The sequence below is a fragment of the Corvus kubaryi genome, unplaced genomic scaffold (assembly GCF_017639235.1).
Source record: "Corvus kubaryi isolate FWS band 111438036 unplaced genomic scaffold, C.kubaryi_AGA036_p1.0 37398, whole genome shotgun sequence".
Taxonomy (NCBI): domain Eukaryota; kingdom Metazoa; phylum Chordata; class Aves; order Passeriformes; family Corvidae; genus Corvus; species Corvus kubaryi.
In genome coordinates this window covers 6306410-6322407 of record NW_024581137.1, presented here as the reverse complement: position 1 = coordinate 6322407, position 15998 = coordinate 6306410, and the positions used below count along the sequence as shown (strand labels likewise).

At 39.8% G+C, this 15998-nt stretch overlaps 1 protein-coding gene across 4 annotated transcripts in view; it reads left to right on the top strand.

The window, feature by feature from the left end:
- Positions 1-15998, top strand: part of GLI3 (GLI family zinc finger 3) — a 207164-nt gene that overhangs the window by 8707 nt on the left and 182459 nt on the right. For all 4 annotated transcript variants that reach the window (XM_042043326.1, XM_042043323.1, XM_042043325.1 and 1 more), the window contains exon 2: positions 5992-6154. In XM_042043326.1, coding sequence (XP_041899260.1) covers positions 6031-6154 — 124 coding nt within the window. In that variant the 5' untranslated portion in view covers positions 5992-6030. The remainder of the gene's footprint in view (positions 1-5991; positions 6155-15998) is intronic.

Sequence of the window (15998 nt, the reverse complement as noted above, 5' to 3'; positions counted from 1 at the left end):
ATCAAAGGAAAGTAACAAGGAAAAGACAGCAGATGGTAATGAATTAGGAAAGATTGTATTAATACATGTTGTGTCCCTTAACTGAGCGTATTTTTCAATTTCAAGCTATGAATCCACCTATCTGATTCTGTCAGGATCTTTCTCTTTCTTTCTTTCTTTCTTTCTTCAAAACAGGTTTAGATGTACGCAGATAGCAACTAGTGCATTTATAGATCATGCGTGTAATTGAAATGGAGATAGGTATTGTGAAGTATAAGATACCTCCCCCCCCCCCCCCCCTTATTGCTTGTTGTGGTTTTATATAAAGTGGCTATAAAACTATTTGTGCTGTTTATATTGGTCTTAGTCTTACTGAGAGTAGTTGTCACAACAGGGAAGAACCCAAATAAAGTTTACCCTGGAGTAATTAATGAGGGTTGCAGAATTCTGGTTTAGCTTACAAAGAATTGGAAAAGGATAAAACTATTTTTAAAATATTCAGGTTAGTTCCTATAACTATTAAAAAAATGGTGAGATATACCAAGAGGTTAATGTTACAGTTGGAAAATATTTCTTAAAATGTCTGAGCGCCTGAACATTTTTCATCAGGTTCTGTCAGGGGTAACTTTGTCAGTGCAGCTTTGCTAGCAGGTTTGATAGAAAGCAATGCTGAAATCTAGGTGGGTTTTGGAAGTTAAATGTACCTGAATCAAGCCTATATAAATCAGCGTGAAACAGCTCCTATATAGTAGCTTAAGATTGTCTCATGTAAATTTGGCATTTGAATGTGGCTGAACAAGATGCATTTTTTTTATCCTTAAATAATCCCAAGGAACAGTGCAACCCATGTTGATAAAGTTGATAAAGGGCCCTTTCTGGTTGAGAGAGACTGTAATTTCCTGATTGTTCTTTGTGCCTCCCCTTGTGTTTTTCACTTTCATACAGTTGCGCTATTCAAGATGTATTGTATCCCCAAAGACTGCTTCCAGTAGTGTGGATCAAAGTAGTACCTATGAACACCCTAACTACCCAGAGTCATTTCTGAAAAATTAAACATGCTATGTTTGCTTGCACGCTGATTGGGGCACTCTGGTTGCTGATAGCAATCAGTATGAACTTCCCTACTGCTGATGTAATGATGATGAATGCTGTGACACTGCTATTTCAGACAGCTCTTCTCAGTGGATGCAAACCACTTGTTAATGAATTGAGTACAACTATAGCAGCATCAAGTAAAACAGGGAAAGGTTTTGCTTGCCTTTTTTTTTTTTAATTCAACATGTTAAAAGATATCCCTCAAAAAATAAAAATAAACTGAAGGCAGAAGGTTTAAATTCACAAGAAACATAAACCAGTCTAACATGCAAATTGAGAATTTTAAATGCTTACACTTCAGTACTTAGACCAAAGCAAGCAGTCTTACTGAAGTCAGTGAGCGTATTCCTAGGAATAAATATTTGCATGGTCTGGTCTTTAAAACTAATGTATGCAATATAAATAAAATGATTTAGAAAGTAGTTCAGACAGGAAAAGTGACACAGAGTGAAGATTTCTTGGAAAATTGAAATGTATGTTCAGAAAGGGTCAAGTTTCTTGTTCTTCCAAGCACAGGGCTGCTCCACTGGTTAGTTTGTACTGTGAAGAAACAAACGAAAAGATGTGGATTTTTTTTCTCCCCAGTATATTAATATGATCATTTTTACTATTGTAGGGCACAGTTATATAATCAACACACATAAGGACCATAAATTACATAATAAGAAGTTACTTGAAAGAATTTTTTTGTTCGAAGTAAGTTTCCAACATTGTCATTTGTTGGCACTCCTTTTAAAAGAGACAGTTTTCCTCATCTAACTAGTTCATTTCAGTAGCTTGTTCCTAAAATTCCTCCAATATAATATGCAATTGGGGAAGGCTTACATTTATGTTTTAAAAAGCAGAGACACACCTGCATGCAGGTTACTGTTTTGAGAGGGATTAGGTTTAAAATGGGGATCTGGAATTAATTGTGCAGTGGGTTCAGGCTTCAGGGAAATTACAAAAGGTTCAAGCATGTCTGAATGGGAAAAAGCCATGAATGTTTGCTTTCAGGAAAGAATGTTTATCCCTCTATTTACCTATGGAAGTTTAGGCTTTTGCCCATGTACTGCTATAGCATTTTCTTGCCATTCATATGGACATGGAGATGCTGGATAGCTGATGAAATTAGCTTTCAGGTTTTTTGAAAGTGGAACTCCTTGCTGTGAATAGATGCAGATTGTCTCAGGCCTGGAGGCCAGAACAGGGAAGTCACTGACCCACACACTGGAGGGAGATATGTACACCCTAATACAAGCCATTTTGTATTTTAATGTGGAGAGGATGTCTGGCTGGGTGATTTTTAGAATGCTGTTTTATAGGGGCTAGCAACCAGCAGAAAGAAATCTTTACATAATCTGGACTTTTTTTTTTTTTGGTGAGCTGCAGCTCCTGTATTTCAGTACAATTTCTGAGAGAAAATAAAAATCAGCCAAAATTAACGAGAATTATTCTAGAAGATGTGTGTCTGGCTTGTGTTTTCAACTTCTTCCTAAGGTAGTCTTCGTGAAAAAAAAAAGATTTTTGGGGCACCGTATTGATTTCCTGATGATTGCTTCCCTAAGGGGCATGCTTGGCAAAACATAGTAAGCCACATCCCTCTAATTATTAGTCCTGCCTTCTCTTCTGGCCTTCCGTACTTTCCCCACCACGTGTACCACTGTTGATACGTCACTGGAGGTGGCTGGATCTGCAGGAATTCTTGGAGGTGTCTGTGTCACGTGTGTGTGGATTGGGAGCAGAGGACAGAGGGCACAGGAGGAAAGGCCTGCAATGCCCAGGCCATTGGTTTGTGGTGCAGGGTATAGAGCTGAGTAACAAAATTCACTCTAGCTGTGTTCCCTCTTCCATGCTGACATGAATAAAAGCAGCCTTCTGAATGTAAACTAAATAGACATGAACCAGAACAGGTACCAAGAACAGGTGTTTATATTAGTTCTTGGCCAGTTCTGTAATTTTCTGTCCAAAAATTTAAGTGCTGCTTTAGGCCTCTGTTCTGCACTGTTGTCCACACCAGGTAGCATAAAACAGAGAACTGATAGAGAATGATGAAGAGAATGGAATTATGTCTGCTAGTCTTACTTCCAGTAAAGAAGATGACCCCAAAGCACCAGAAAAATCTCATTGGCAGTGTGTTGGGGAAAGAAATAAAGTAGCCAAGAGAATGGATGATGTCAGTCTAATCAGCCACATGTTGCTCTTGAATTGCAGATGACCAAAAGATGCTTTTTATGAGATTAAGGCCATCTTAACTCCTTGAAGTACCTTCATTACCTTCCTTTTCTGAGAAGTGGTAGGATCAGTTTGTAATGGAGGTCCTGTCCTGTCATGATGAGACAGGGAAGGAGGTGGAGATAAGTGAGGAGGTGGAGATAAGTGAAGGCTCCTTGCACATACCTGCATAGACATCTGTGTGGCAGGAGGCAGTGGAACCACTTTAGACACCTGTCATCATTTTTGTGACCTCTACCCAAATGTTTCATGCCACTCCACTGGCCTTGTGGAGGCAGTGTGTGTGGCTTCTTACTTTCTAGTTAAATAGGGAGTATAATTGCTTCCTTTCATGACTTTAAGTCAAAAGAAACACACTTGTGAACCAAGGACCAAACAAAAAGGGGGACCAGTTCTTCAGCTTCCTCTTCCAATTTTTCAAAGTCATACTCTTTGGTGTAAGTCAGGATGCTGCCTCAATAGCAGTGTTGGCCCTTAGAAGGCAACAGAAGAAAAATAACCACAGCTGAAGATGTATAGCTTTTTTAGTTCCTTCAGAGATGCATAGAAAGTTATTAATTTGAGCTAATGTTAAATAACTCAAAGGTGGTTAGTCAGAGGATAGGAGGGTACATTGAAGGACTCATGCAGTGGTCGGAGGCTGGGTAGAGGCAGGTTTTGGTGTTCATGTGGCCAGGGCTGTATAGAGCAAACAAACACGTTCCTCTCAGTGTGGGGTGAACAGCTTGGCAGTAGTGCAAGCCTCCCCCCTCTCTACTAATGCAAGAGACTGAAAAGCAAGATACTCAAGCTAACTAATGAAACTGGGGATGCCCTTGCATGAGGTGTGCAAAGGGAAAAAAGGAGGAAGCATATGAGCATATGAGAAATTTGGGACGGTGCTGTTTGCAAAGCTCATGTGAGGTGTCTCCTCAAGGAGATTTTTTTTACCCATTGCTGGGTAAAACTCAGGGCTGTTGCAAGTTGAGTATTGTTAGATCTCTCCTACTCCCTATTTGAAGACACCTGACATTCCCCTTAGCATTCTGGTAGGAAGTTGTTTCACAGATCACAGTAATATTTATAGCACTTTCACAGATAGATCTTGAGAATAGTCATAGAAGTCCTCTTCTATGGCAGGCTGAGCTTTGTTATTCCTGTTTTTAGCAAGCAAGAAACTCAAGGAAAGAAAAATGCCTTGCCAAAGCTTAGACAGTAGGTCAGTGGCAGAGAGTCTCTGATATCTAGCCCAGTTCCTTGGCTGTGCTGCCTAGCTAAATAATGATTCATTTAGTGATTGGGCTCTACTTTGATCCCTACTGTATAACAATGAGGCTTTGGAGTGTTTTATTGTACTATTAAAAAGAACTCCTACTAGGAAGGTGGGAAGGGGAAGGTTTACTAGACAGCTGTGTTTGTGATGAATTGGCTTTGCAGCCCTTTTTTTTTTGGTTTGATGTTGTTTCTTCTTTTTTTTTTTGGTTTGGAGGGGTTTTTTGTATTTTTTTTGACTGTCAAAGATTGGGGAAGCAGGTTGCTAATATAATTACACTTCATTACGCTTTACTTTGTGGCTTTTTAAAGCTTTTTTAAAATTTTATTTAAATGGTGTCCTAGAAGAGTGTGACTTCCTTCCATTTTAGACCCATTTGACTAACAAGCAGTGTTGCTCATAGCAGAAAACTATTTATTATTATTTTTTGTTGTTGTTGCATAGATTCATGTTCAAACCACCAAAGTACCAAGGTATTTGGTTTTACGCATGATATGCGCTGAATATTGATGATTTGTGTAAAGCTTACTTGGACAGGCAGGCGTGCATCAAGTTAAGCTGCAGACCAATACTTGGAAACAAACGTTTGTGTCCTTCACAGCCTAAGATCCCTGCAGTCTTGGGGCTTGGTGTGCCTGCACTGCTGCACAAGCACCAATACCCTTTTGGAAGTTTCTGGGCTTCTCGGGTTTCCATCAGTAATATAAAATATCTGAGAATAAGGAGAAAAGATTTGTGGGGTATAAAATGAATATATCACTGGAGATGACACTGAGAACATCCAGGAAAGACAAAATAACCAGATACACATCTCTACAGAGCTTTCTATTTCCAGCGTTTACATGCAAAAGAAAGTGATCTCATTATCTGCCACCAGCAATAATATTTGTCTTTCCCTGTGGTTTTTCGGGGTGTTTCACCAATGCAATTTTGTTTGAATTAGATTTCTGAACAAACAAAGTGAGAGATGTTTACATGAGTAACAAGGTGTAGAGATAGACAGGATAATTCCCGCTGCAGTGTGTTCCAACACCATGAATGTTGAAATTTAAATATTTGGCTTCTAGAGTCAACATGAATGTCTGTCTTGATTTTTTTTTTTCTTTTGCCTTGTTCCAAAGTGCTCTGGGCATAAGAGAAAAATACTGGCCTTTTTTCCCCCTGGGTCCATTAAAACCTTTCCGAATTTAAAAAAGTGGACTTACCCATCAAACAGCATAGTGGTTTGTGATGCTGATTCTCTTTAAAGGCAAACATGCTTATTTTTAGTGTTAGTATTTCTTTAAATTCCTTAGGAATTCATGCATGCAAACATGATTTGATGAGCTTACAGAACTGTGAACTGCTAATTCAGTTGTGCTCCAGGCTCTTCTTCAGGTGAGAGGGGTGAGAAGATTTGGGCAGAGCTTTCAAACAGTCTTTAAAGTTTATGACTCTCTTGTTTCATTCAGGTATTAGTGCAAGGAGAGCTGAAGTAATGAGAAGTCATCATGGAGGCGCAGTCCCATAGCTCTACCACAACTGAGAAGAAAAAAGTGGAGAATTCCATCGTGAAATGCTCCAGTCGAACAGATGTCAGTGAGAAAGCTGTTGCCTCCAGCACAACTTCCAATGGTGAGTAACAGCAGGGATTTACTAGCAGCCAAACCTACAGAAATTTTATGTTCACTGCATTCCTTGTGAATTGAGCATTTGCACCTGGATCAGTGTTTGTTCTACAAAAAGGCTAAAGAAAATGAATGGGGGAGGGGTGGTGGTGGTGGAAAGTGGTAGGATACAATAAGGCCTGTTTTGGCATCAGGCATAGTCTCTTTCTTCCAGATGTTCTAATTTGAGATGTAAATGTGCTAAGTTATTTATTATAGGAAGTTCCTGTTTCTGGCATTTTGGAAATTGTCTTGATTAGCCTGGCAGGGCCTGCAAGTGCTTTGCATTTGGTCACTGAAATCTCTTACAGTAGTTAGGTAATTAGTTATTACTATAGAGACAGAAGTAGGTCTGTCAAAATTAGTGTCAAAGGGTTTTTTTTTTCTCTTCTTCTACAAATAGACTTCCTTCTCACAAAGGGCTGTCCCACCTCCCCAAAGTTCCTTAATGCCTGGAACAAAACATCAAGCTAAGTGTGTATCCTCTGGTGGATTCATTTCAAAGTTGTGAATGTACAGCTTGTAGATTTGCAAAACTGGAGTAGTTTGCTTAATTCTCCCCAGAGATTATATCTCAGTTGACAATTTTACATATACCCTGCTCCTCTGAAGAGTGTGAGCTAATCCCAGCCCTAGACCTTTTCATTGTTTGGATTAAGAGGGCTGAGCATATTGATTCCCACTAATGCAGAACTCCTGTTGCATTAGGAAAGAAAATTGCTTGAAATGGTGTGGGCGGAGTGGATTTTGGATAGTTGCAGATTAACTGTTGTTTTTTTACAAATCAGTCTAGTAATGGTGAAAAGCAGAACATGCCTTTCTGTATGTTTTGTAGTCCTGGTGTATTTCTGGCAAAACATTTCTGTTCACACTTTCTGCTTCCATCATGCTCACTCATCTGGGCTTGTGGTCCAGGTCAGGTTCTCACTTTGATATCTTGAATAAAGGTTTCTGCTTTCTCAAAGAAACAGGTATCTCCCACTAGACTACTGCAGAAAATACATGAATCCTACAGCCATACTAGAGGGGAATCTCCGTGGGTCAGTAAAAATTAGATGGCACATGTCCCAGTATCCTTCTGTGTGACTGGACTTCAGATTCAAAGCAAACTCAACACCTGCTTGCATACTAGATGGAATTGATCCCCATGAGAGTATAAAACTCCTGAGCAGCTATGGAAAAAGTTGCATCAGTTTTCTAAGGCATATGAAATTAGATCCTCAGCTGGTTAAGTCAGTGCAGATCCGTTGCTGTCAATAGAATTACAGTGGTTCGCATTAGCTGAAGGGGTCCCCATTGTATTTTTTTTAATCGATAATAGGATTTTCCACATTGGCCCAACTTTTCAAACAGATGACTGTTAAACACATATGCATATTCTTTGATGTGTCAGGGGTTTGTACGCAAACGTTCATCTCTGACTGTTTGGGGTAGCTTGAATATTATTGGTAAACATTTAGAGGGCTAAAATGAAAGCTTGCAAGATGGTTTTGCCTAATTCTGACACTGATCTACCCCGTGGTCAAGTAATTTTCTTTCTTTAATGGTAGTATTAGTTCTTAACTATGTGCTTCTCCTGTGTGGAGTATTACTGCATGGCAGGGGCATCAAACTCCCAAGAGCTGGAAAGACTTAAAGTCTAGTGAATGACTACAAAGTTGTGTCACTGGAATTATCTCCTGCTAATGGAAGGAGATGCTAAGGTAGTACGCTCCTGGGGCCCAAGACTTCGTTTTCTTAAGACAATGACAGTTAACTTTGTTTTCAGTGGGTCTTTGTATTTAAGGAAGATACCAGGATCTCCAAGGTTTGGGTTTCTAATCTACCTTCATGCATAACAGAGCAAAAGAGTTTCAAGAGATACAGAGTTGGGCTTCAAAGGGATAAAAAATTAGATTCCTTCTTTGATATGAAAAATTTCCTCTTAGTCTAGAGACTTCATGGAGCATGTATCAAAAGAAATACTAGTACTAAAACTTTAGGAACTTAGATGTTAAGTTTTACTCTTGCAGTGTTTCAGAAGTTTTGCTTCTTGCAGATGTGATTGTCATGATAATGAATTTTGGTTACAGGGACAATTTGCATGAAAGCTGGAGCTTGCATGCATTTGCATCTTTTGTTCTTTAATGCTGGAATGAGTATTACTACAGGAACATCATCAGTTGCTATAAGACACCACTCCTACAAAACACCAGCTTTTGTCGATTCAGTGCCTCTTTTTTTTGCAAAGAGCTGCAGTAATGTTAAATGTTGTGATTTGCATTTGAATGCTCTGTTAAACAAGGTAAGGTACCCTTAAAAGTAACAAAAGGACAGAATGATCCCTGCTATTCTTCTCAGAAGACTGATGTCATTGCAGAGCAACATCTGCCTATCTTACCAATGTCACCTCATAATCATGTCTAATATCAGTGCTTCTGTCCTTCTGGACTACTCATGAATTAACAAAGTTTGCAGGGTAATGTGTGTAAGTGATACCTGTCTGAGATGTGAGGTACAGACCAGTATTTTCTTAGTAGCTCTGCTGTCTTCTGAAGGAGTCAGAACTTGGATCATAAACAGATGGAAAGCTGCTAGTTATGGCCTTTATGCAAAGCTTACAGTCATGAGGAAACAAAGAAAATGCCATTATTTCAACAGCTCCCAGAAAGGAGTGACACAACCGGGAGCATGATCTATGTTAATATGGCTATTATATTGAGTGTGGAAAAGTTTTAAATCATATGGTGTGCAGACTGTATATTGAAGAATCAGGTGTAAATCTAGGTGCAAGGGAAAGAAAGTGGGAAAGGTGAGCTGGGAGGGTAGCTCACATGTTAACCTGAACAACACAGTACAAGTTCTGGGGCTCAGACTAACGGCTGCCTTTTGGAAGATAGCAGCTCCACTTAGTCTCAAACAGTGAGCAGGCATGGGCCACAGTTCACGTTAGCCACTTCTGCTGAGTTCCTGTCATTAGCTTAGTACCGTAAAGATTTCTGCTGCACTCACCTGACTGCAAACTCTGTATTGCTGAGATGCTTGCAATGTGTTAGATATGGACCTGCCAGCATTTCCATTATAAACTCCTAAATATAGGGGTTTATAATGAAGCCATTAAAATTTGCTCCAGCACAAAACATCTACTGGAGCAAATTAAAATTTCTTTTAAAATACATGTGATTAAAAAAATAATAATAATAATTTGTAATAACTAAGGAAAATCTTTGGTGCACTTTAATTCCCAGAGGGACCACTCTTGCTTTGTTTTGAATTCATTTTTGCAAGCTTTTGATTTTTTTCTTCTTTGTGTTTCATTTTGTGTGTCTCAAGCAAACTGCATGCAGTTTACTAGGATACATTCCTTTGCAAATTGTTCTTTTTCATCCTTTATTTGACTCCTATATTTACTGCTAGGCTAATATCCAGGGGGACAAAAACTGCTAAAGAAAACTGCTACTGGAGATGTTAATTCACAAAAGGTTGTGTCAATAAAAGGTTTGAGCTGTGGTATAAAGTAAGCTTAGTTTTGTGTGTGGTGGGAGTTGATAACCTCAGACTGATCTGCTTTGGCAAGGTAATAACAACAACAAATAAATTGCATTTATGTCATGACTGTGCCACTTGTATTACACTGGAGTAGAGGCTAGTGCCCTGGACCACCTCACTAACATGGGGCTGTATTATCAGGTCTTGTCTTCTCACCTGCACGTTCGTGCCACTTTTCTGGAAACAAAGCACCAAGACCCTGTTCCTTACCATGTCAGTGTGGATTTAGGTCAATCTGAAGGTTGCTGCATGCACACACCAGTTTCTATCAAGTTGTGGAAAGAATGTCTTTCTTTTGGGTGGTATCCATTGATAAACTCATTAACCTTAGTTCTGAGCTCCTGTTGGAGAGCCTTTGTCTGGTGTTGCAGGTCACAAAACCTGCCTTGCTAGACCTCTGTTGGATAATACAGTACCTCCTGTAATTTCAAGTAATTCCAGGATTAGAAAGAAATCATCAGGTGAATGCTGGAAATGTTGCAGGAGTCTGCACAGTGACTTGTCCTGCTGAATTGTGATGAATGCCTGTGTGAAGGCTTGTTCTTGACTGCTCCTCCATGCTGCTCCTCGGCAGCATGCTCAGGCACTGCTCCCTGTGCCTCACGCCTGCTCCTCAGCCCTTGTGCCTCGCAGCCTGACGGACGAGCTGTCTGACAGCAGCAGCACGCCAAGTCCATATGTCAGTCTGAGTGCTGCAGTGCTGGAGCAGAAAGCTGCTCACTGCTGTGCCCTGCCTGTGCAGCTGTGCTGCCTGCGCTGGTGCAGTGCCCTCCTGCTGCCCTGGCACCGGGATTCGCCAGCCTTCCCAAGCATTGCAATAAAGTAATGAACTCCAGTCTGGTGAACCTAGGCAAATGCCTTGCTTTAGCCACGGGACTAGTTCTATTTGCCCTAATAATGTTGGTATTTTCATGCTTACAATTAGGCAGTGGCTTCAATGCCTTACCAGGCTGGCTGCTTTAACTCTGTGTTCTGTTGTGTCGGTGAATTGGATTTATTGTTAGGGTACTTCCTAAGAGGCATTGACCAAAAACCCCATGCTAATTTAACATAGTCCTCAGCTCAATGCCATTTGTTTTTTCCACTTAATCTGTACCATAGATATAATTATTTTTTTGCCTTCATTTCAAAAAAATAGAGGGAATTTCTATAAGGACTGAGCTGATACTTGTACAAGGCAAGGCTGCACTTCACAGCATTGCTTGGATAACATTAGGAAATTGTGATGCTGTATTCAAACCTGATTTATTTACTGTTTGACTTGTGAATTTTGTTGGTGACTTGAATGCTTTCCTCTTTTGGACATTTTGGCTCAAAATTGATGTTTTTAATGTTGCATTAAAACAATGCAGTTATTGTATAGGAACTGCTTCAGTGTCTGACAGGCAAGCACTTATTTTCAGTTTGATCTGTTTTGTCTAGTTTTTGACCCAATGAGTTTGTTCCAGTGTAATCTGATATTTCTTATTAACCTATTACTCTGCTTTAAAAAAAAGCTAATTATAAACGTATGTAGGTTGTGGACTTGACTACCTTTATCAGAATCAGATAGTTATTGAGAACATACTTTAAAGTGATAGAAAGCAGAAATTATTATCTTAATGATGATGTAACTTAAAACCAAGATGAATAAATGAGAGGAAGTTCATGTGTCCACTTTGATTCTTTCAGAAGAAGAGCCAGCTTCATCTATGTCTTTTTTTTTTTCCTTCTTCCTAGTACTTTCAGGATTGATTGAAGGAAGTATTTGGCAGTCTGCAACCCCGTAAGAATCACATTTCCTGTTTAAACTTTCAGTTGGTTGCTTGTCCTGCTGCTTGCTTTCAAGCCTCACCATAAAATAGGTGTTAATACCCATTCTTGGCCCCCTTGTTGGATTGATGTGCTTAGGGTCCTGTTGAGAGGTCAGGGTTCAAAAGAGGTTGTTAGGTATCAAGAAACATTGCCTGCACTATTTTAGTGACTTCTAAATTGAGTCCTGAATTGATTATATGAGATCTGATTCTACAAAACGATCAGGAGATGCCATCCTCTTCCCCTGAAATTAAAGGGGATGGAGTGGCCCTCTTCACTTCTCATTTTCAGGTCAAGGAGGAAACAACATCCTGTAGTGTTAATGGTGGAAATGATGACTTCAGTGTACATGTTTTTCTGATTAATTTGTTTTTCAGCATGTCAAATTCTGCAAGTAATTCCTATTTACAAGTTGTATAGAGCAGCATGAAAGTTAAGGGTAGAATGGCCACATGTGCCCAAAAAAGCAAAGGCAAAGACCTGAACTTGTAAGATTTCTTTGTACCCTTCTGTTCTAATATTTGCGGCCAGGTTGTAAGAGGATAAACTTAAAAGAAGGTACTTTTCCTAGGGGAGAATAGGCTCCCCTGATGCTTGGAAGTATTGGAAGTGAAAGTATTGGAGGCTGTAATTAAGTGGGGACTGCATGTCTTGGTGTATTGTAATCTGATGTGAGTAGCTAATTAAATACATGCTCTTTTGGAGTAATGCACCCATGGTCCTTTATGCTTACTAATAAAATTTCAGTCATCAAGTTATGGCTTATTGTTGACTGTAATAACTCATTCTGCCTGATACTATTTTCTAGTGTTGTTCCTCAGTGAGCCGTCCCTACACTTACCCCCCTGTAAATCCAGTGATGTGCAAGAGCAATACAGCATTGCTTCATTAATTCTGCTGAGATTTCCCTCGTTTTTTCCCCCCTTCTCTCCCCTCCCTGCAGTGGTTAATAGCATAAGGGATATTAAATGTCAATCCTCCTGTATCCCTTTGCAAGTTCCAGAAAGAGATGATTGAGTGGCTTATCCCTACAATCACTGTAATCAGTAAGTAATGACTTATCATCCTGCTGGATAACATGGGGTGGAATCAGGAGAAAACATTAGTTAGCAGCAGAAGCTTGCCACCTGTTCAAGGTGGAAGTTAAATTTAGGAAATTATACACTGGGGAGTTTTTTTTCCTGAAAAACAAAAAAAAAGACTCAACACTAAAACACCCAAACAACCATATTAAAATTGTACCTGGGTTTTGACACAGAAATGATAATAATAAAAGGGTTTGCTGTGTCTCTGCAGTATGGTGATGGTACCATGCTCTGTATCTTGTGCTTTGCAGGAGTCTAGTGTCAGTTAGAACTCAAAAAATTCACCCATTACAGCCCACAGTACTGGTGAGGAGGGAGCAACCAAGAGGTTTGATTTTTAGAAGGAAAAAGGCTGCTGGCAGCTGAAACTTCAGTGATAATGTTAGCCTTCCAAAAAAAGGCTCACTCACTGCTATCAAGTGCTGGTCTCAGGGGAAGGTACCCTAAAAGAGAACAGGCCTCCTAAAGACCTTGTATTGCTGTTCCAGCCCATGCCACCAAAGTGGGGAGGCTGTATGGCAGCAGCACTGCTGCTCCAAGTGATGGCATCTTCCTCCCAGCTGCTGGAAATGGGTGTCAACAAACAAATGGCTACCAGGCTGCTTGGGAGGATTGGAAGGGCACTTAAAAATTAAGGTAGAAAACTTCTGGATCATCAGTCCCAAAAAAGAGAATCTGCAAGTGAAGGAGCTATGCAGAGCAGATCATCTTCTTAAAGTAAATAAAAAAGAATTTAAAAAAATCCTTCTAATTGACTTAAAGCTAGGCAATCCTTCTGGCAGGCACAGTATTTGGCTTTATGATCTGAACTGTGTAAATTAAGGCAGTTGAAGTAATTAAATTACTTAACAGGTTTTCAAATGGCATTCATCCTTTCTCTTCTAGATGTTTTCTATTTCATATCTGTTTCCAGTTAAAAGGAAATAATCAGGAATCAGTGTTGCATTTGATTATAGCCCTGCTCTGTATGTTTCTATTTACTCCCCCCCTGCTTTCTTTTTTTTCTTCTTTTGCAGAGGAATCAAAACTTCAGCTTCTGCTTACATAGAAATTATTACTAAACACATATGCCAGTAAGTGGGAGAAGTGAGCTAAGGGTACAGTCTGTGATTATGTAAAGAAGGTGCCATATTAAAACTACATTGTCTGTATTCTTTCCAAGCCATATCTCATTATTTTGGGGTGAGAGTGGAAGGGGAGGGAGATGCATTCTTTTGCCATCGAACTAAAAGGGAATGAGACGGATTTTTAGTACTGTGTTACTATCTTATTTCCCATTAAAAGTCTTTGATGTATACTGCAAACGGTCACAATTTAATTTGCCGATTCTATTTTGTTCATAAGGCTGGCAATTCAGAAAAAAGACTTGCTTGTAAATGTGATCTGGACCTACTGATGAATGCATATTTCAAGTGTGCAGAGGCACTTTGAAAGAGAGAAGTACCCAGGAAATGCTGGTTTTTGTGCAGATGATTTTAAAATTTGGCTTATAAGGCATTAAGTGTCAGATTATCAAAAAGCAGGTCCTCATCTTCTGCCTGCAGTCAGCTGGCGTCTTGCTATACAGGAGCACATTCTTTGCACATGCCAGCTACTTAAAATATGCTGTTTTCCATTCATTTAGTACAACTTCTCCTGCATGTTCCACATGCAGCCAAGTGGAAACTTAAGTCCCATGCATACAATGGCTTGAAAATGCACACAGATGTTCCAAACTAAGGGTATTTTCTTTGTTCTGTTAAATAGAACAGGTTTGTAATGATGCAGTTTTTCCTAAGATGGGATGACAAATTGCTGAAACTGAAGTTAGTATTGTAGACCATGCTGTCTCTCTGTGCCCCTGTCGTGTGCTTGCTTTTCTCATCTTCCCCAGTGTAGGGGTTCATACATAACAACAGAGGGTTTTATGTGTGGAAAAGTTGCTTCTGGGGCTGACCAGCAGTGTTTTGCCCTCCTCCTGGTCTCTCACTTTTCTCTCCTTCTTTCTCTCCTTTTTCTTCTCTCTCCTTTTTCTTCTCTCTCTTTTCTTTCTCTTTTTTCCCCCCCCTTTCCTTTAGTTTTCAGAAAGTTGAGTTCCATCCCAATTATTAAATCTTCGGAGACCATTCCCACATGGTTCTGTAAATGGTAGCTTCATCCTGAGTTCTTTCATCTCTTTTCCTGCTCTCCTGGCTTGACAGTTGAAAAGGTCTGACTGTGCCACACAATGGTTTGATTGGTTTCTCTAGGGGAGGCTTTACCCTGCCTCATCATTCGCCAGGCAGGTGGACCAGAAAGTCTCTTGATTCTTTTGTTGCCTCTCAAAGTCCGAGGTCTTTGACTGAATAAATCCTCCGTCATGGGATAATTTGCTAAAAGGAGACTGAAAGATGTGAGAGAAAAGCCTCACTACTTGGGTGCTGAATTAATGAAATAACTGGGCCTTGGAGTTTGCAATTGAAAAATCACCAGGAATGCAATGGGTGGAGACAGGCTTCAGAATGCAAGCCCGTTACTTCCCTGTAATAAACTATGAGAGCTTTAAATGATATTACTAAATACGCCGGCTCGCCTGGCTGCCTCCGGTTATTTGCATTTGCAGCCCCGTTCGTTCGGCAGGGGAAGTCCGAGCAGAATAAAAGCCGTTTTGGTACAGCGCCTAGTTAGTCATTAGATTATTACGAGGGGCTGGAAAGAATTCCATATGACAGAACTAGGGTTGAGTTAACACAGGACGAAAAGTAATTTACAGATAGGCTGTCCTCAGCCATCTTCGTAGCCCCTGATAAGGTTTCATTTCAGAATGGATAGGCGACATTTCCACTTATGGGCCCATTCTGCGACACCTGTGATAACAGCTTCTGGATCCTAATTGAAATTGGTTTCAAAATGGATTTTCACTTTTCTCTGTCTGTGGAAAATATTGAATGGACTCAGAGCTGCCACAGAGAATCCCAGACCTTGGAAAATGGAGCAAGAAGCCAGGATCATCTTTCATAACTGTGTCGATGATATGACAGTTTTGTTATCTGTCTTATTAATGAAATCATTGATCACCTGATGAGGGAGATAATAAACTACGTTTTTGCTGCAGTTCAGGAAGCTCAATTAGATTTTTAAAAATACAGATGGGGGAAGAAACCAAACCAAAACAATGAAGTGAATGTTTTTAGGTCTGTTTTCAACTTTGCTTTTCTTGAAGATTTTTTACATGGAAGAAATCTCCGAGACTGTAAAATGTTGACTGTGCCTTGAGGTTATTGAAAGTAAAACAAATCTGATGCTCATGTTAAGACTTATTTTTTTTTGTTGTTGTTGTTTTTAACAAACTGCACTAAGTAAATAACACTTAAGTCTTAGTAAGTGCCATGGAAACTCAGATGAAAGGAGAAACAATGGAGCTCAATTTTAGCTGAAGTGGGATTA